General features: G+C 47.4%; 1 protein-coding gene across 3 annotated transcripts in view; it reads left to right on the forward strand.

Annotated features, from left to right (window-relative positions):
• PAX8 (paired box 8) overlaps nt 1-21,274 on the forward strand; it is a 59,660-nt gene that overhangs the window by 11,795 nt on the left and 26,591 nt on the right. For all 3 annotated transcript variants that reach the window (XM_012438967.2, XM_012438965.3, XM_021673633.2), the window contains exon 2: nt 19,325-19,490. In XM_012438967.2, the coding sequence (XP_012294390.1) occupies nt 19,325-19,490 (166 nt within the window). The remainder of the gene's footprint in view (nt 1-19,324; nt 19,491-21,274) is intronic.

A 21,274-nucleotide genomic window follows, 5' to 3' on the forward strand; every position in this document is an offset into this window, starting at 1 on the left:
CATTATGATTTTCAAGAAGTTGAACTCACTGTTTTGTGGCGTTCTTTGCAGCACACTGTGACCTTCGCGGTGCCCCATGTGCTGACAAGTGTCAGAATAGCTGGTGTCCAGCTGATGTGAGGCTGGACTTGCCTGATAGGCATTTAGTGGCTATAGCTCCCACTCTGTGAAATGATGAGTGCTTCCATCCATCAGAAGGATCCTCAGCATGGAGAATTTACACTATCTTCCTTCAAAGAAAGGAGCCAAGTCCTGGGTCCTCCTCTTATCTTGACTTTCCCAACAAAACACCCTTCTTTCCTGGCACCAGTATAGCACATGTGTGTTGGTCATTTAGGGGCCCAGGTGCTTTGTGGCAGAGTAAAGACATGCACAAAAAAGGTGGTCTCTTCTTAGTCAGCATCCCGGGAGCACACCTGGGACGTGGTGCCCTCCTTGAGATTTCCTTTGAAGACCCTGTCACCCCTGAGGTTTTCATCCCAGCTACCCATAGAAATCATGATTTCTTTTGTCTTACTCTCAGCTACATAGACTTCTTGGTCCACCATGGGGAGGGCTTCTATTCCCAGCCACCCACTGTCCTATGGTGAACCTCTCTTCTCTCCTCCTGGCCCATTGCTCTCTCAAGTGTGTGCTCAGTGTGCACCCTGTGGCCAGATCATCCTGGGTTTTGATCCAGCTCCTGAAAACTTCTGTTGTTGGTAGTGCCCTTCACTCTCCCGCTCTGACTCCCCAGCACTGGGGCTTTGCTGCCTCTGTGCCTGGAGTGCTCCATGCAAATTTCTCACCCTAACCGCTGGCATACTCAGTTACCTTCAGGTTTTATGATGTGCCCTCACCCAATCATGCATCCCCTGGCCACACAAGCCTTAAGATCTAACTCCAAATTATTTCAAAGAGCACTATTACTCAACTATTCAATTTAGTTAAGTCAGTGTCTACTGAGCACCTCAATGTGGCAGGCAGGGAGTTAGGCTTTGGGGTTATGGAACTCAGGAGACCATACCTCTGCCTTCGTGTTGACATTCTAGAGAGAGGAAAGCAAATTGACCTTTCACCACAATCACAGAGAGAAAGCAAAAGCTTCAGTCCAGATAGACACAAAATGCTGAGCAAGTGGGCGAGGGAAGCAGGCTGGGCTGTGACCAGGTCAGGGTGGGATTCCATAAGGTGGCTCAGAGGAGCAACTAGCCTCAGCAAAGATGAGGAGTCCCAGGAGCATGTGCAGGTTCCAGGCACCAGAAGTCAGCCCTGAGTGAAGGAGACAGCAATGGAAACATGCTCAGGTTCTGCCCAACGGTGGGGCTTTGATAAGAGCAGCTAAGCTATGGTGTTCATTCCATTCTGCCATCAGAACATCTGAGTAAACTGTACTTGATGTATATGTTTTAGGGTATTTTATTCACTTATGCACGAAACTTCCATCCTCCCCTGGCTTGACCTCGTGCTTCTGTCGTTGGCAGTTTTCATATCCTTCTCGGCTCTTTTGCCACAGCCACGTACCTACCGACTCTGTTGTCTTCAGGCTTTGTGGTGCTTTCGTTAAGTGGAAAAGTCACAGCAATAATCGGTGATAGCTAGATTATTCACTTGATCAAAATGTTCTGATTTCTCTGCTCTCTTGGCTCTGTTTCAGACAGATTTAGCCTGGTGATTTTCCAAAATAATCAGATTTCTCCTTGCACTTCCTTTTAATCCAATCATTAACAAGCATTTTCAGGCAAACTGCTGATGTACAAGCCGAGAAGACTTTCTCCGACCTCCACGGCCCTATTTCCCACTATTTCCCTATGCAAACCCAAGTTCCAGCCAACTAGTCATTGTTTCCAAAATACACCATGTACATTTTCACCTCTGTGTCTCTGCCCATTCAATGCAGCTGCCTGGAACACCCTTCCCATTCCCACCCCCTTGACAAAGCCTCAGTCAAGCTCCACCTCCTTCCTGGGACCTTTTTAGACATCTTCCATCTTTAGTGACCATCTTGTCTGACTTCCCACTGCACCTGCTCTGCTCCACTCCTTGGCACTCAGTATCTGTTCCAACAAATGTCTTTAAGCTTCTTATGGTGACGTCCTGCCTCTGAGCTAGACAAGAACAAAAACCCTTTCATATCTCTCTCTATCCCCAGCACCTTACACAAAACCCTACATGAGGACTGAGGGCTCCACAAATGTCTGGGCTGCTGGTTCCACCCAATTCTTCAATAACATTTGTTATTGTTTCCTTGGTTGACTCAACTTGGACATTTGAGTCTTGCATATGAAGTTTTTCCAACATGAAGCACACCTGATCCTTTGCCATGATATTGCTATAATTACTTTTCTATTTTCTTTATAGTAATTGGCAACTAGGGAACAGAGGAAACAAGAAATGCAGTCTTTTAGCGAAACTGATGCAGCCACTGAGGCCTGAGCTGCCCCACTGGGATACCTGCCTGGTCCTAGGGGCATCTTGCAGGCACAGAAGCCTATGCTTGAAGGCCAGATAGCCAGGTTGAGTAGCAGTGGCCACTGGAAGTAACAGACACTGGCAAGCCTGGGTAATTCTGAACCAACAAGGGACCTTCCTGGTGGATGCTTGATGTCAACTTGGCAGGGTGATTGGTCAGATTTAGGGTGAGAGCATCTGGGGACAAAAGATTACAAGATTCCTGCAATTCCTTCAGGCTGGGAATAAAACTCCAAACAATATCTAGCACATAGCAGACATATATGAGGTGCTTCACAAATATTCATTAAATGGATCTTTCTTTTCTTCTTTTTTTCTTTCCTTCTTTACTTCCTTTCTTTTTTTCTCCTTTCTTGGCTTTAGAGAAGTGTTTCTCAAGTCTCTGTCAGAACCTCCTGGGATTTTGTTAGCAAATGTGGAGCCCTGGAATCTGTATCCTTCACAAGCTCCCAGGGATTCTTTTGTGATCAGCATTTAAGAAACACTGATTAGCCGGGTGTGGTGACTCATGCCTGTAATCCCAGCACTTTGGGAGGCCAAGGCTGGTGGATCATGAGGTCAAGTGATGGAGACCATCCTGGCCAAATGTTGAAACTCCGTCTCTACTAAAAATATAAAAATTAGCTGGGCATGGTAGCACACGCCTGTAGTCCCATCTAGTCAGGAGGCTGAGGCAGGAGAATCGCTTGAACCCAGGAGCGGGAAGTTGCAGTGAGCCAAGATCTCACCATTGCACTCCAGTCTGGAGACAGAGCGAGACTCTGTCGAAAAGGAAGGAAGGAAGGAAGGAGGGAGGGAGGGAGGGAGGGAGGGAGGGAAAGCAGGAAGGAAGGAAGGAAGGAAGGAAGGAAGGAAGGAAGGAAGGAAGGAAGGAAGGAAGACTGATGTACAACCCACCCGTGGTCTTTCCCATGTGGAGTCCCTCATGCCTGCCTGCTAGGAGCACAGCCCTTCTCCTTGCACTGTGCCCCCTCCTCCAGAGATCTCCCATCCAATTGTGGGTAGAAGCAGATCAGATTTGGATGCAGTCTCAGGTCTGCCCCTAACTGGCTGTGCACAGGCCATTTGACCCTCCAAGATGGCATCTTTATGTATAAAATGGGCAAAGCACCAGCCCCACCTACCTCACGTTATTGTTGCGAAAACCCATCCCCGATGCAACCAGGACCTGACTTGTGTGTTTGTTGAACTAAATTTAAGAATCACTTACCTGACAGCACCGTGGAAGGGCCCTGTGGATGTCAGGTGAGTGCATAACCAGCATTTAGACTGAACCCAGGGTCAGAAAGTTCTTGAAAGAAGGAGAAGCCTGCAAGTCCTGGTAATTGGAGGGCACGTGGGGCCTTTGCTGTGCTGATGCACCAATGTTCTTTCATTAAAAAAAAAATGCCACATGATGGAAGGATCACAAATGGAGAAGATGATGACTCGGTAGCAAGGATAGTAACATCAAGAGAAACATATTCACCAAAAGAGGGTTAGATGCTGGAAAGGATTTTACTCTCTACTTGACTGACTGAACCTGCCTTATACTTAAGAGTCATTTAGAGGGAACTGGAGGGGCAGCCAGTTACCCTAGGAGAGCGGCCTCCAGGGGCTGCCCAAGCCTGCCGTGTCCAATTCATAGCTAAAGCTCTAAAGCTCTGTTGATCTGTGCAGGGGTTTGCTAGGGCTGCAGTGACAAAGTACTACAAACTGGAGGACTTAATAACAGAAATGTATTGTCTCACAGTTCTGGAGGCCAAAAGTGTCAAATCAAAGGGTCAGAAGAGTTGTTTCCTTCTAAGGCTGGAGGAGAATCTGTTCTGTGCCTCTCTCGTAGCTCCTGGTGGTTTGCTAGAAGTCTTTGGCATTCCTTGGCTTGTGGCAACGTAACTCTGATATTCATGTGGCTTTCTCACTTTATCTCTGTATCCAAATCTCCCCTTTTCATAAGAACTTGATCATACTGGATTAGGCCCATCCTAATGACTTCACCTGAACTAGATCATCTGCAAAGACTGTTTCCAAGGTACTAGAGTGGTGGGTGGAGGCAGGGGAGGGGACTATTCAATTCATAACACCTGACTATTGCATGTCCTTAGTCCGTTTCAGTCCCCACACAGCCCTGACCTGACCCTCAGCTGCTTTGGGTCTGAGCAACACCAGCTGCAGAAGCTCTGATTTGGGGCTGACAGAAAGAGAAGGGGAAGGTGGCATTCATCCTCCAGAGCCTTTCCTCTTGCTCCAAAAGAGAAGGGGACTCCCCCTCCCAAGCCAGAATCCCCCAGAGAGCCTCAAGTTCAGGTTCAACACTTAGAAAAGGCCATGCACAGTGGCTCACGCCTGTAATTCCAGCACTTTGGAGGCCAGAAGATTGAACCCAGGAGTTCAGGACCAGCCTGGGCATCATAGCAAGATCCCATCTCTACAAAAAATAAAAAACACTTAAGAAAACAAAAATGACAAGCAAACAAGCTGATTCAAGAACCTAAAATCAGCCAGGCACTGTGGCTCACGCTAACACTTTGGGAGGCTGAGACAGGTGGACCACCTGAGGTCAGGAGTTTGAGCCCAGCCTGGCCAACATGACAAAACCCCGTCTCTACTAAAAATACAAAAATTAGCCAGGCATGGTGGCAGGTGCCTATAATCCCAGCTGCTCAGGAGGCTGAGGCAGGAGAATTGCTTGAACCCAGGGGTGAAGGTTGCAGTGAGCTGAGATTGTGCCACTTCACTCCTGCCTGGGTGAAAGAGCAAAGCTCTGTCTCAAAAAAAACAAAAACTAAAATCTTTCCAGGCATGTCCTGCTTCAGAACATGTTCTGCAAACCTCACCACTTTCTTCCTCCACTCTCTGCCAACATGGCCCCAGCCAAGAAGGCACTAAGCTCCCAAAGGGCTTAGACAGGGACTTAGGTCAGAACGTTGAGGTTCTTTCTTGGTTCTGCCACGAGGTGAGTCTGTGACATTATACAGGTCACCTCTCCTTCCCAGTCAAGGATCCTCTCAGAAAGGTGCCCTGTAACTCTGCCACTCTATAAACACCGTGCACATCCACCTGCATAGTCTGTGAGCTGCAGCAACCCATTCTGTCACCATGCAAGTCACCAGAGTCATAGGGCCCACTGTGTGCCACCTTCCCTCATCTCATGACAACTCCAGTCACCTCTATGTTTTGTCACATAGGAAGGTTACTCAACGTCTCCCTCTAGAGCTCTCTCCGTATCAGCTTCTGGGGATTTCTGGTCTCTGTTCTCTGGCCAAGGGCCATCCCAGAGTTGTAGACATTAGGACTGTAAGGATCATCTGCTTCTGTCAGGCCAGATGAAGAAACTGAGGCACAGACTGGCATCGTCACATAGTGGGCAGAACCTGGGCCTCCTAATTCTCAGCACCTCCTGTTTCCTCTCCTGAAGCAGCCTGCAGGCCATGTCTGTTGGCCTCTGTCCCTTCCCCTTTTCTCTGCAGCGGTGAGGACAGCCTTTAGAGTGGATAATCTCCTTCGCCATGGTGCCTGCTGTCAGCAGGTGTGGAAACAACAGATGCATGGTTTTGTCACAGATTTTGCTTCTGTGTGCTGCTCAGAAAGGCAGTTCCTCTTCATTTGCTCTTACCTGTTATGATCCCCAGGATAGCCAGGCCCTCCTTCTGGCCCCCACCCTGAGGACTCTGCAGCTCACACACAGACACACACATACACAGCACACACACACACACACAAACGGTCACACACACACACTCTCTCTCTCTCTCTCACACTTTCTCTATTGTGCCTTAATTCAGGATAAAGCCCACCCTTTACAAATGCTTCCTCTATGAGCAAATCAAGCCCATCAGGTTGTATCTTAGTTAAGACCTCAGAAGCAAAGAATCCCAGCGTTGGAAGGAAGCTTCAGAGGTCATTTAGTTCAAGTTTCTGGGTGAGGGAGTCATCTTTATGTGACTTCATTATATTCAAGATTCCCTTATTCCTCTGGCCTCTTGGTCTCTACAGTCATCCCAACTACAGCCCCCCCTCCTCTCCACCCACCCCCACTCTCAAGCCACTCTCATGGTGTTCTGCTGTCAGCAGGGTTCTTCTCACCCCGTCTCTATTTCCCTGCTTACCCATCTCTGGGTGATTTTTAAATCAGTGCCTACTAAACTCACATTTATGGCATTATAACTTCTAGCTGTAGAACCTGCCAGTACTTCATGTCATTTACTATCCATCCCATCCCCACCACACACACATACTCACATATGCACACACACTCACTCACACACACATTCACAAGACACCCATATGCACACCTCCACAGATATTCCACGGAGCTACTTGACAGAATTAAAAGAGATAGTGCATGCCAATGAGTTGAAAAACTTTAAGGTTCTATAACATGTCAGGGACTATTAACTTGTAAGTTTCTCAAGGGCAAGGACTGTCTTCTACTCAGAAACCAACTCCCCACATACATACAGCCTGGAATATTATTAGACGCAGAGTGGGTGCTCACTGAATTGAAATCTAATGTACTGAAAATTGCTTTAATATCAACCCATTTAAAAAAAAGCATTACTAGCCACAGGCCTCTGACCTCAGGGGGAGTTGAGGGTGTAGCACAGTGATGTGCATAGTCGCTGAGCATCTGAACGCGTGTTCAGCAGGTGCTGCCATCCATACCTGCCTTGCCTGCTTCCCTCCCCAAATGCAGAGACCCTGGACCTTCCTTCTGCAGCTCAGAGGGTCCTTCCACAGCCCCGGTGTGTGATGCCAGGAATCTGCAAGTGTCTAGGAAGCTCAGTGGGAAGGATCTGGGAAGAATGACCTCTAGGAAACCTGCAGGGAGCACTGGCAAGCTCCATTTGCAGCCCCTGACTAGAAGTTCATGTTTGATCAATTAATTAATGCTTTCAATAGGTGTTTGTTGACATCCATAGAGTGGATATCAACTCTAGGCTATCAACAGAGGAGATTTTTAAAACTCCAGATTCAGGGACACTATGCCAAAAGATTCTGACTGAACTGACCTGAGGCGGGAAGTTTCTGGACTCTCCAGGTGATTCCAGTGTGCAGCTGGGAGGAGGAAAGCACTACTCTCGTTCCTGCAAAGCACGCCTGCACGGCCAGAAAAAAGCTGCACCTGCCCTCAAGGATCCAGGCGTCTGGGGGAAGAACTTGACAATGAGATTCAGAGGACAGGGGATGGGGAGGTCGCTGGGAGTATAGAGAATGCTCTGGAATGTTGCTCCTGGGAGGCTTCTCTCCCAGGGCTTCTGAAGGCCAGAGTGCAGGTTGTGGATTAGCCATACCCAAAGCCACATCCACAGAGGGGCGTGTCACTCCTGTACGAAAAAAAGGAGGTGAGTCCCTTGCTTGGGAAATAGTGCCTGATTTCAGAGGAAGAAAGTGGCCCACCTGCTGTTACTTTATATACCTTATATTGCTAATATAATTTATAGGATCTAAGACAGCTTGAAGAGACCTCCAGAAATCTCTGAGACAGCACCAAACGCGACCCTACCCAGGGAACCCCTGGACTTGGTGACCTTCAGGCTCAGAGCAGCCCATGTGTGTCCCACTTGCCTCAAGCTCTCTGTCCCCTGTGCTCCCAAGGCCTCCAGCCTGGATCCAGGAAAAGGCAGGGCCTCATGTCAAGCAGTACTTTTCTTAGGGAGCTTAGAGGCCTATTGACATTTGAAGCAGCTCCATCCCTAGAAATCCACACACTGAAGCCCTTCCTGGGAGGGAGGTGACAGGGTTAATCTAAGGGCTGGGGGAGGCGGAGAAAGGCCTTGAAACCACACAGTGAAGCCAACCAGATTAATAGAGAAAGAGAGAGGGGGGTAGACCATTAGGAAGACAAAGAGAAAATCATGCTGGAGCAATAGAAAGAGAAATCTAATATCAACTAGGGAAAAATAAATGGAGATTAGGGCAAACAAATTAGCTTTAATGGGTTCAATGCTAATACAAGAATAACAGCAGAGCTGCGAATGCCTTTGAGGGGAAGATGGGATAAAGAACCTGAGCAGTCATGCAAGCAATAAAGATTATGCGGGGAAGGGGGATGGCCAAAGGAGCCAGCGGGGAGGAAGAGAGAAGGGGAGACTCTGGGCGGATGGGTAGGGGAGCGGTGGCATTGGAGGAGTCCGCCATCTTTGACAGGAAAGCGCTGGGGCAGAGAGCTGGTAAGAACTGGGGAGGCAGCAATCAGGAGGGAAGTAAAAGCAAGCAAGGTAACTGGGAGACACTGAGGGGAGGGATGCAAACCCAGAGCGGGAAAGAGTGGGAAGAAAGGAGGCAGCGATGGATGTAAACAAAGAGAATGGAGGGCAGCCAGCCACTACACAAAAGGGGAGGGAAATAAAGGAATTTGGTGCTCTCTCTGACTGGAGAAAAATTTAAAAGGAAAACTCAGGCCCCAAGAAAATGAAAACCTGCAGAGGATTTGGAAGTGAGTTTTGGAAAGCACCCATACTTGGTAGGTGTTGAAAAGGCATATTTGTTCTTAGGGAAGGGTCTGGCTATTTCTGGAATATAGTGCTACTTCCAGGGGTAGCACTGGAGGTGGGTGGGCAAAAGTAAGCAGTTCAGAGCATTCATTGTGGCATCTAAGAGCTCTCAGCTTGAATCTCTGTCATGCCACTTTGTGAGGGTGGAGCCTTGAACCTCTTACACGCCGTCTCTGCTCCTCATCTTCTCATCTGTAAAATGGGAATAATGTACTTCATACTTCAAAGGGTTGTTCTAAGAATTAATTGAAAAGATGCATTTAAAATACTCAACTTGGCTCAAAAATAAGCACCTCCCATAATACTGTCCATAATTATTACTCTTAGGCATTGACTAATGGGGAAGAGGGGCTGAGTACTAAAGATACCCCTTCCTCCCTCCTTCTTCCCCTCCTTCCTCTTCTTTTAGGTCCAACATTGGTGAAATACCAGCGAAGTTTGATTCTCTCCCAGATAGAGTCTAATCCACAGGAGACCTCTTTATCCATCCTCTGTCTCCCTCCCCTGTCCCTCCCCAGCTCCCTCACCCTGCTGGGGATGAAAGAATAGTGCTAAGCCCTCCCACCACAGCCACCCTCTGGCTGATCTAAGTAAGGCAGAAGCATCCAAGGAAGCCAAATTTCATATTCTACTGGGAGACACTCTTATATCTGCCTGAGTGTCAGAGTATAGTTGACAAGGAGCTAGAGTTGGTCCTCATGGCCTGACATCTTAGGGTCCTCCTGGGCTGCATTAAAGAGCATGAACACCCCACGAGGGAAACAGAGCCCCAAAGACCAGAACACAACAACAAGAACAAGCCAGGAGTTAATCAGTAATTTCCTAGTCATGGGCACCAGAAAGGGAAAGAAGGAGCTGGGATTATTTCCTGTCCCTCTGAGCATCCCAGAACCCTGCCCTTTTCTCATTACTAAAGATTTTGGAACAGTGAGAAGAGAAATCAATCCAGGTAAGAAAAGGTACAGATATGGGTGGGGAAGCTTTGCCATTTGCTAAGAAATAAGTTAATTAACTTAAAACTGTTACAAAAGGAATCTTCCCATAACCTCCAAGAGGGCAGAGACCCATCTGTCTTCATCCCCTTATGTCCTCAGAACCTGGAGCAGAGCCTGGTATGGAAATGGTGGGTCTTGGTGATGGCAGTAATGGTTAACATTTGTGGAGGGTCTACTGAAGCCCAGGTCCTTTGTCAGGTGCTACGCATGCACCTTGTTATTTAGATCACTCGGCACATCTAGAAGGAAAGGCAGAAACAGATGACTGACATTCATACCAAAGTCGTAAGTTAGTCAGAGTTGAAGCAGGGATGTCCGACTCTCTCCTCCATACAGCTTCCAGGAACGGAAATAAATGAATATATTAACCTCACCCACTCATCAGGGCAAGAGGAAAGATTTGAAAGCTACCTCTCAGTTTGGGTGTCTATAAGGGACTAATAAATGGGCCACCTGGCAAGTAGTAGAAGTTTAAAGGATAGTAGAAGGACTTTCTTCTTCTTGTATGCAGCTCTTGTCAGCCAGCACCTCAGCAGCAGTAGTTGAATCAGATTCTAGCTCTCAGCTTTCCCAGACCCAGCCTCACATGCCTCCCAGCAACAGCTGGGATGTGCCAGCCCTTCAGAGATCCAAGGCCCAGCTTCATAGGCCCTTCCTCTAAGCATGTAGGTTCTGATAACTCCAGTTTCTTCCCTTTGCTTCCTCCAGCCCAAGGGGCAGTGGCTGCTTCCTGTAGCTACTCTCTCTGGGCTATTTCAATGCTTCCTTTGTGCTCTTACAGCCCTCCAACACCAGGACAATTCCCTATATTAAAGCCCCTCTGTTGAAATACTAGGAAGATTTCTGTCCTCTGACCAAGCCCTGGCTGATACCAGAAGACATCTGAGGAAATCAGATTCTAAGACTGGATTGATCATGTCCTTGGCCTTGAACACAGTACTGAGCTCCTTGGCAATGAGAACTGGAGACTATTTTTTTTTTAACTGACTGAGCCCTGGCAGGCATATACAGGCAGCACTTCCCACACAGTCCTGAATCAGAAACTTCTCATGGGATCTCTGAGTCTAGGATGTCTGAGTTCTCAGGAGGGGTAACATTTGCTGCTAACCCTCTGCCTCCCTAGCTTGAGGTGTCTCTCATGGTTTTTTCCCTTGATGCATGTTGAAATCTTACCAACAGAGCTATTAACCCAGTGAGGGAGGAGTCTGTAGATCACCTCCCATCATCCTCCATAGAGTCTCTATTGCCAAGGTTAGAAGAAAAAGGCTTCTTGGCTCAGAATCCAAAGACTAGAGTCAGTGACAGTTTCCTTAGTGGTGTAAAATGGCAGGAGTAGCACTAATTTCACAGAGGATTCCTGCAGAACACACTGCCACATTCAACCATAAAGCTGCTCATAACAGTGTGAACTTGGCAAGTGCTCACACAGTTAATGTTAATGTTGAAGGTCTGATATACAACCCAACAGGAAGACCTCCGCATTCATATTCTGACTCCTTCAGAAGCCAGGCAAACCTCTTTTTTTTTTTTTTTGGACTGAAATCTAGACCGTCCTCTTTAAATAACTCAATTTTATAAGTGTGTGTCTGTGGAAAACAGAATTCTGTTTAAGGCAAAGGAAGTGTAGGCTTCACTAAACTTGTTGTGGATCTGCCTCTCTCCTTCCCTTCCTCCCTCCCTCTATCCCTCTCTCCCTCCATTCCTCTTTTTCCCCTCCCTTCCTTATTTCCTTCCTTCCGTCTTTCCTTCCTTCCTTCCTTTCTTCCCTCCCTCCCTTCTTTCCTTTCTTCTTCACTTTCAATAACCAACTCAATCATCGTTTATTGGGTACCAGCTGTGCACCAAGCATTACACTAGGTATTAGGATTTCAGAGATAAAGAAACTGTGTCATCCTCTAAGGTGCAAAAAAAATCTATGCAGAAGGACACAGTCAGTAAACAGATACTTATATTCTGCTTAATGAGATTATGGCATAGCTTATTTAAAAGAAAGGACCAAAGAGAACAGGCAGGGAAAGCCAGGGAAGACTTCCTATAGGAGGGAGCTTCCTGAACCAACTCCCTGGGCATGAGTAGAAGTCAATCAGGAGAATGTGAAGAAAGGCACTTCAGGCATGGAGGATACAAGCAAGGACCCAGGAGAGGATTCAGATGCAGTGAAAGAATAGCAAGCAATTCTGTGTTGTTAGAGCATCAAATTCAAGGCTCAGACAGGTAAGAAATGAGGCTTGAACACTAAGTCAGGGTCAGGGTCAAGAACAGTAAGTGATTGCGGAAGACAATGGTGGGCATCATCTGCAAGATTTAGTAGCTCGGACTTTGCCATGAAGAAAATGATGTCACGCCTTGCAAGAATTCTTAAATATGGGAGTGATATGGCCAGACTAGGGTTTAGATGTGTTGCTCCCTGGCTGGGTAGCAAAGGGTCACTTGAGCAAAGTTGGATGTGGAGACCAATGAGTCCAAGTGAGTAGTTAACTCCTACTCGCCTCCACTCATGTCATTTAGAGACATCTTCCTAATCAGCTTGAACTAATTCTCTCTTGCACCCCCATCCCATTATTTTTTTATCATGGCACCCTTTGTGTTCTTCTTAGCACTTACCCCAAGTAGTAATTATACATCTATTTGTGCACTTACTTTTTAAATATATACCCATCTTCAGCTCACCTATCCCTAGACTGCAAGCTCCATAAAGGTAGAAATCAATTCTGTATAATCAGTCCTATTAAAATGCTTGCTACACAGTAGGAATATAAACTGTATGTTGAATGGATAACTGAATGAATGGATGTTTGAATGCTGGGGACAGATAGGAAGGTATTGGTTAGGTAAATATTTAGGAGGTAAAAAGTTGTCTTGGGGGTATTCCATATGGGCAAATGGAAAACGATAAAGGCTACTAGTTAATTCATGTGACATATGTTTATTGAACACCTAATATAATTTAATAAAAATCAAAATAAAAGAAGTCTTGCCCTCATGGAGCTTTCAATCTGGTGAGAGAAGATAGTCATTATTCATATATATATACATATGCAAAAAATGTAAAATTAAAATTTGGACCTACAGATGCAATTAAATTTATCTAAGATACCTCAGCAGTTTCCCTGAAATACCTCCCTTGACAATGAGGCTTTTTCTTTCTCTGATTTTCAACCCAAACAGCAGTTGTATTTGGTGCTGCATTTTGATGACTGCCATTCAAGAAAGGTAAAGCACGTATGAGAACCCCCAAAGAGAGGCCTGAACCTACTCTGTAGGATAAAGCAAAGCCACCAAGGAAGTGACTCGGTGCCGACACATAGAGGATGAGCAGTAGTTAACTAGATAGAGGGGAAGACAAGAGCTCCAGGAGGAGGGAACAGCATTTGCAGGCAACCCAAGGCTGGGGACACACTGTTACTTCCAAGGTCATGCAGAGGACCGATGATGGTGCAGCGCAGAGAGTGTGGTGGCAGGTGGCATGAGGCTGAGTGGAAGGGGCATACCCTGAGCTTGCATGGCAGCTGGTGGTGTTACCAACCAAGACAACACAAGAGGAGGAGCCTCCTTATCATCTAAGAGGAGATCTCCAATAGAAATTGAAAACCAAAGTTGGGGGGAAGACCTGACTGGGGTTACCCACGTAAAGATGGGGATGCCCACGATGCCATCAGATGGGTACTAGGTATGACAATGAGGGTGTGTGGGATCACCAAGAGGGAGAGAAGCACTGAGAACTGAGAGAAGCCTGAAGGGAAAAAACAGATGTCATGGAGCAAATGAGGGAAGAGAACCCCATTAAAGCAAAACAAAAAGCCTAGACTGAAGGTATAAGGAATTAGGAGATGGCAATGTCACAAAAACCTCTTCAAGAGGGAGCACATGGCACCCTCCACCCACTCACCATCCATCCACAGCCACCCATCACCAAGCACATGCTAAGCAGTGGGCACAGAGCGGGCTGAGCACTGAATGTGAAGGGAGGAATGGGCTGCAAGTTGACTGCTTCTGGAGAAAGTTAGTTGAAAACAATAGGAAAGAAGAGTATCATGGTCAAGGGAAGAATTTTTTTTTGTTTGATTTATTTTGAGATCAGGGACTGAAGAGACAATATAGATTAACTTAATTCCATTTGTAGGTTTAGGGGAAGGACCTGGTAGAAAAGAAGAGGCAAATAATATTTTTAATGGGAGGAGCATCGATGGAGTGGGTTCCAGAAAAGGTAGAAGGGTGAGAGATCAACGAGAAACAAGCAGCGGCTCTGCCCAGCTGCTGTCTTTCTGCTCCAGTTTCCCTTAGGAAGACAAGTGTAAGGCACAGAGATACCAAGAGTCATGCAGCAAGCTGGAAGGTAACAGCAGATGCAGGGTGCTGCTTTCCAGCATGCAGCCCCTTTTACCCAGTACAAGGAACTCATGTGTCCAGGTAACCCATCACCTCATGGATACAGGCGTGATCTGGTACGCAGACTTTGGACACTGGGATTCCATGGTCCTGGGACACTTTCTTCAGGAGCAATTGGAGGCACAGGCCCTGGTCTTTACTCCGGAAAGGCACCAAGCCAAAAGGATTAGCTGGGAGGTGGCATATGCAGATCACAGACCTGTAAGTGAGCATTCTGGAGAAGGGAACACCACCAAGCTGAGAATGCCAGGGACTGATTCGCATGGGCAAGGCCTTTCCTTTGTGGAAGGGGAGTAGGTATGGTATGATCTGAAGGGCACCCAAAGCAGCCACTGTGCCTCTCACGATAGCCCTGCCAAGGCTCAGCTACCACCTTGACACTCTTTGGGACTAAAGCAAAAAACCCCAGGTAGTTAAAAGGAAATTTTTGCAGAGCAACACGCTGAGCCATTGCCACTTTAAGACTGGGCAGAGCTGCAAAAGACAAAGCAAAAGGATAAAAGGGAAAGTAATGAAGCACGGGATTTGGGGGTCCCACCATGCAGAACTGTGGGAATCCGTGCAACAACCATACCAATGTAAACCATTACCGCTTGTATATACTAAAATGCTAATTATGGTAGACAAAGACAGGGCACCTGCCTTTGAGTAATTCATAAAGAAACCTGAATAGAGAAAGTTACCGTTCAATGTGTTCACTGCGGTGATAGGAATTTATGCAAAGGACTATAGGGACATGGAAAAAGCATTTCCACATCTTAAAGGTTTGGATATTGGTGCATGTAACAACAATTCTGATCAATGAGTGTCTCTCCTTTTCTTCTCCCATCCAAACTAAGCTCTATAAAGGATGAAGAAATTACCAAACAAAGTCCTAAGACCTCCCCAAATGGTCACTTTCCAAAAGGATACATTTCTGGACAGCAAGCTTCACCTAGAACTTTACTGAGCTCCAATCCCTTTACTGTAAGATAAGCCCTCTCTGACCCCAGGAAAGCTTGCATTGCCTGTCTGAGTACTTTCCACTCAGGAACCTGCTTGTATCCGGCCAAGTGGTCTTGCCTTCCTCCCCCATACCCACCCCGCCTCCCCACTCACAATCCTCCACACATGCAAAGAGCCTTTGCTTATGAGGCTTTAAACCTCTTCCTGGGTCACACCTTCCCCCTTTATCCCACTTCCCGCCCTACCAGGAAGCTCCTACTCATTTTTGGCTTCCGGCCTCAAAGCCCACCCCATCAGCAGCAGCAGGAAAAGGTGGTCAGCACACCAATCTTTCCCCCACCTCAGTTCAGGAAGGAAGCCTGCACCCACCTCTGGGCGTTTGGTGGTGACTCACCCAGAAGAGTCCACTCCCCAACACCAGACACATGAAAAACAAAAGTCCTTCCATTACAGGGACTCAGCTCAAAACCTCAAACCATAGAGGCCATCTCCATCTGCAGCCAGCAGGCTCTTTCAAATTCTCTTTCTTGCCTGTCCTACAGCCACAGTAAATGTCTTTCAGTTTCTTCAAAGCACCAAGACTTTATGCATGGATTTTTTTCTCCCTGTGGAAAATTCTTCACCTAGTTAACTCCTAGTTATTCTTCCTTGCAACTTACCTCTAACCACTTAGAAGCTCCCCAAGTGTCAGGACTTACATCTTTCAAGAAAAGTCACCCTTAACATGATGATTCCCGATGTATCTTATCATATTCCCCCAAAGGTTCTAAGTTCCTTGAAGGCCAGGATTCTTGTCTTATTCAAGGTTGTATTCCCACTGCTTTGTACCTGAGTCATGATAGGCACTTGGTCAATGTCTTGAGTTGAAAAGCAATGGAAACCATAATATACAAACCATCATTATTATTCTTAGAAGAAGGTTGGAGGAGTATGAAGACTTATTCTCTTATACTTAACTTACCAGTCATCACCTGGCCTAAACTGGTGGTTTTCAAAGTGTGACCCTGGCCTTGCAACATTAACACCATGTGGAAATTTCTTAGAAACAGAAATTCTTGGTTCAGTCCCAGACCTACTGATTCAGAAACTCAGGACACTTTGTTCAGTACTCTGTACTTTAATAACCCCCACTGGTGAGTGATTCTGATGCACACTGAAGTTTGAGAAAACACTCCCTAGTCCTAGGGCCAAGCTTGGGTTATAACATTCAACCATGGGAATATTGAAAATTAGATAAATTTTTCATTTATAACAAGATTTGTTTATCTGAATGAACACTTCTCCAACCTGATCCCCCTATCTTCTTATAATAGTTTAAGTCAGCAGCAGGCATAAGTTTTATTAAGCTCCATTCAATGGATAAAAACACTAAAGTTGAAGAAGAAGAAAAAAAAAACACTTTCTCAAATGATAAGATTGGAACAGGCAGAGTCAAGGAAGGACTCAGGCCCAAGGTTTTTCCACAGCAACACAGAGTCATTCAGAAGCCAGTCAAATAAAATAAAGTACCAGAGACTTCACACTTTAGGGGCCAGAAATGTGAATACATCTTTCCCAGCACTACGATGCTGGCTGATAATGGTAAATGACTTCTCAAGGGGCTTCCTGAGGGTTTGGGTTTCTAAGGATGCCAGTCAGTCCTTCAGGATAATTAAAGGCAATGGGTCATACAGCTTACAGTGCAGTTAATTTTTTATAAAAAACGTTAATACCCAATTCATGCCACCCCCAAAATGACTTTTAAAACCTGCTTCACATTTGTAGAGGTGAAGAACCCCTATCTGTAAGAAACCTCGCTTCTATATATAGAGGTTCCAGAACAAACACTTAGGTTTGGGTGGATACAGCAGGGAAAGTTCTGGAAAATGAGGACAAAGCAGGACTGCTGAAGATCTTGTCTGTTTGGATGGCTGTCTGGCGCCCCCTTGTGTTCAGTATCAGGACCCAAAAGAGCTGGAAGGCAACAATGATGCAGTGAGGGGCAAATGGCTACAGCAATTCACAAATGGCACTCTAGCCAGAGAGGACCAGAGGAATGGGCTTAGCACTGGGCAAAGGCCTCTCTGACCACCATCTGGGCTCTCCTGAAGCCCCTCCAAGCACTCTTCTAGCCCTAGTGGAAAAGCACTCACTAGGAAGACTTGCCTGGAGGGGCATAGGTGAAAGCTGCGCCCAAGCTTACCCGTTGCCTCCACCAGGAGGATGGATCATTGCATCCTTCCTGCTGGGTGTTTGGCCAGAGGGCTTCTCCTCATGACTTACTGCCCAGGGCAGAAAAGGCTTAGAACACCCCCACCCCTTTCATTAAAGGGAAATTGAGTGTTCTGTTGAAGACAGCTCGGGCCTCTAAGGAGACATTGCAAGGCAGTTCTGAATGTGCTAAGTCAGTGGGTGATAATGGGCACTGTATGCCCAGCAAAGGCACTTCCCACCCTCTGCCATAAATAGTCTTTAAATGGCTCACACAGAAGCTTGGGGTTGGTTCTTCCTTCTCACCTGCCCACTCCCTGACTCCCACCCCTCAGGGCTCTACCCTCCCAACCATATCACCAAATCCTGCCCCTGGTGTGAAAAGACCTTGGCATGTTCAGCACAAAACAGCAGAGTCAATGCCAAGCGTCCAGGGCAGCTCTAGCCCCAGAACAGGGCTCCCCTCAAGGAGCAGCCCTGATCTGAGCCTTAAATTCTGGTTGGATCCCAGCTCCTCCTCGTATAAGCTGAGTTAGACAAGTCATATAAATCAGATCACTAAAACTCTCTGAGCCCCAGTCTCCTCATGACAAAAATGGAAGTCAATCTCAGCCCTGAAATTAGCCCAATATGATTCTAGGGACGACAGAGTTGAATATGTTGGAAAATCTAACAGACAAGTATCCTATTGCCTCTGAGCCTTTGCACATTCTGTTCCCACGGCCTGGAACCATTTTCTCCCATCCCTCCCTCACTTGGCTAGCACCTGTTTATCTTCAGTCTCTGTTTAGACCTCCTCGGGAACCCTTCCGTGTTTCCTTGAGCCAAGTCAATTTCCCTTCCAGTGGTTCCCATAACTCTGCATGTCACCAGTCCCAAAAGTGGTCACAAAGTATGTTAACTGGCTGTTTGCTGGTCTGGGACCTCACTGTGATAAACCCCATGAGGGAAGAGCAAGCAAAGATCATGTCTGCCTTATTCACCCTGGCATCTTCAGGGCCCTGTACAGTGCCTGGCACATAGTAGGCACTCAGTATATATGGATTTGCCAGGATGGATGGACTCAGAATGAAGCACAGGCTGGGGCCAAAGAGCAGGGGCCAAGTCAGGAAAGCAGCTACGGGAATGTGCGCACATATCCGTGATGTGGACAGATTCCCACGAAGGCCTGTAGCCCCCGTGTCCGTCGTGGAACCCAGTGCTATCTGTGCCTGTGAGGACCCTGCACCAGGTTCCTGGTGCTCTGGCCTGTTAGGGAAAGAAGGAAACTTAAGGGTCATTCAGGCCAGGAGTCCACAGACAGAGCTTCGGTCTTCTCTGCCCAAGCTCTACCAGAGAGGTTCTGCTTTTATTCTTTTGTATTTGTTTTTCTCAGTGGGGTAGTGTTTTAAAATCTGGTTCCATGAGGAGAAGGGAAATGTGAAAATCACCCATGCCCTCATTTTACAAAAGGAAAGGAGACTCTGAGAAGAAAAGGAGTTTTCCCCAAGGTCAAACGGCTCAGTACTGGCCTGAGAAGACCCCATATCCTCAACTCCTTACACACTTTTCAGAAGGAGGGAAGAAAATGAGTGATTGTTGTAATTTGGAGTAAAAGGCTGAGTCTGCCAGAAGAGTTCCCAAGCGCAAAGTGCTCCTGTGACACCATCCCATGGTGGGGAATGAGCATCACATACCATTTGTGCCAGCATCCTAGGGGTGAGAACTGGGGTGGGGGTCCAGAGGGATCCACAGGGCCTGGCCATGGGATTTCATGGTCACAACCACACACACACACACACACACACACACACACCCCTGCACCTGCACTCATAGCTAATCCTCACCCAAACGCCTGCCTGACCTTGACAACTATCCCTGGGAATATTGTCTCCTTAGGCCATGGCGGGCTGAACCAGCTGGGAGGGGCCTTTGTGAACGGCAGACCCCTGCCGGAAGTGGTCCGCCAGCGCATTGTAGACCTGGCCCACCAGGGCGTGAGGCCCTGTGACATCTCTCGCCAGCTCCGCGTCAGCCATGGCTGCGTCAGCAAGATCCTGGGCAGGTAAGCACGAAATTCTCCCCAGATTGCCCTCCCTGCAGACCTTGACTTCTCCAGCTGATCTCAAGACAGCTGTGCTCCTGGGGAATGGGGAATTGCTCCCAATGTCCAGCTTTGATCCTGAGACCTGAACAGTTATGGTGGTCCTTCTGGACCTCTGCCCAGCCACTACTTTCCTATTGTTTTCTTGCCCTTCCTTCTTTATTTGTCCACTAATCCTTCTCTTAGCTTCTCCCTCTCCCTTCTCCTCGGCTCCATGTCTCATATAGGCTTCTCTCCTCCTAAGGCAGGAGAATCTTCCCCAAAGGTCCTCCTCCTACTGAGACCTAGGGAAATTGAGCCACTAGGGAGGGGACACATGGTCAGATGAGCTCCCAAGGTCTAACCCTTAAAAGAGGATCATCTGAGTTTGTGCTTCTCGAACCATAATTTCCCAAGACCCCAGATCAGTGCTTCATAGCCTTGGCAGCACATTCGAGTCACCTGGGGAAGCCTGATTTTAAAAATAGCAATAGTGTTTATGTCCCAGCCCAGACCAATTAAATCAGAGCTTTAGGGGAATAGGCCCAAGTTTTGGTATATAACTCCCTCGTCTATCTGTGCCCAGTAAGTGACTCTAATTCTCTGCAGCCAGGGTTGAGAACCACTGACCCACAGGTTCAGGAGAGACCAGGTGCAGCAAAGGCCTGCTTCCAGGCTGACGAAGCCACAGATTCCAGTCTGCAAAGCCACTTCCACCAGAAACGCCTCTGTGCCAGAGCTTTTGGTCAGCTCCGTGTATGTGTGTCTGTCCCCCTGCTCTGACCCTTACGTGGGTTTAAGAGGAGACCTGGCTGGACAAGGCAAGGGGGCCTGGACTGTTCTTTGAACTGTGAAAAGCCCTGGCTCCCCGCCTGAAATAGGGGAAGGTGTGATCCTTTGCTGGGCCTGGGAGAGGGGACTCCTGCGAAGGGCTGTGGTGTCCCACAGGGGTGAGTCCTGGATGGAAGTAACAGAGGAATGCAGTTTTAAAGAGCCAGATTCTTTTTCATGCAGATGAGACCAGAGAGTTTCTACAACAAGGAGAGGAGGAGAGGATATCCTGATCCAGGCCAATGATCTGCCAAACCAACTAGTTGGAGGGTAGAGGGAAGGGAAGGGTGGACACCCAGAAGAGGAGGCTTAGCTTAACAAGCAGGACCTGGCTGGGGATCCAAGCAAGGTCAGGATTCCAGAGTCCATGAGGAGCAGCTTCAATTTGAACCTGCTAAAACCTGATAGAAAACCAGCAACCAGCGGGGTGAGGGGTATGGCTCAGGTTTGGACAGGCAGGGAGCAAAGGTGAACCAGCAAGACAGAGCAGAGGGTCCAGTGACCTCAGCTAGCTTCCCAGGTGGCCAAAGAAAATAGTCAGTCATTGGCTGGACGCGGTGGCTCATGCCTGTAATCCCAGCACTTTGGGAGGCCGAGGCAGGCAGATCACTTGAGGTTAGGAGTTCAAGACCAGCCTGGCCAACTCAGTGAAACCTGTCTCTATTAAAACTACAAAAATTAGCAAGATGTGGTGGCAGGCACCTGTAATCCCAGCTACTCGGGAGGCTGAGGCAGGAGAATTGCTTGAACCCAGGAGATGGAGTTTGCAGTGAGCCAAGATTGTGCCATTGCACTTCAGCCTGGGTGACAGAGTGAGACCCTGTCTCAAAAAAAAAAAAAAAAAGTCAGTCATGTTTTAACCAAGAGAAGCTGGATAGTGCAAACTGTACTGTGCCCTGTCATTCGCATGTCGCGCACACCAAGATTTCCTTTCT

Source organism: Aotus nancymaae, unplaced genomic scaffold, assembly GCF_030222135.1.
Source record: "Aotus nancymaae isolate 86718 unplaced genomic scaffold, 86718_ANA_hifiasm-v0.15.2.pri h1tg000017l, whole genome shotgun sequence".
Classification (NCBI taxonomy): Eukaryota; Metazoa; Chordata; class Mammalia; order Primates; family Aotidae; genus Aotus; species Aotus nancymaae.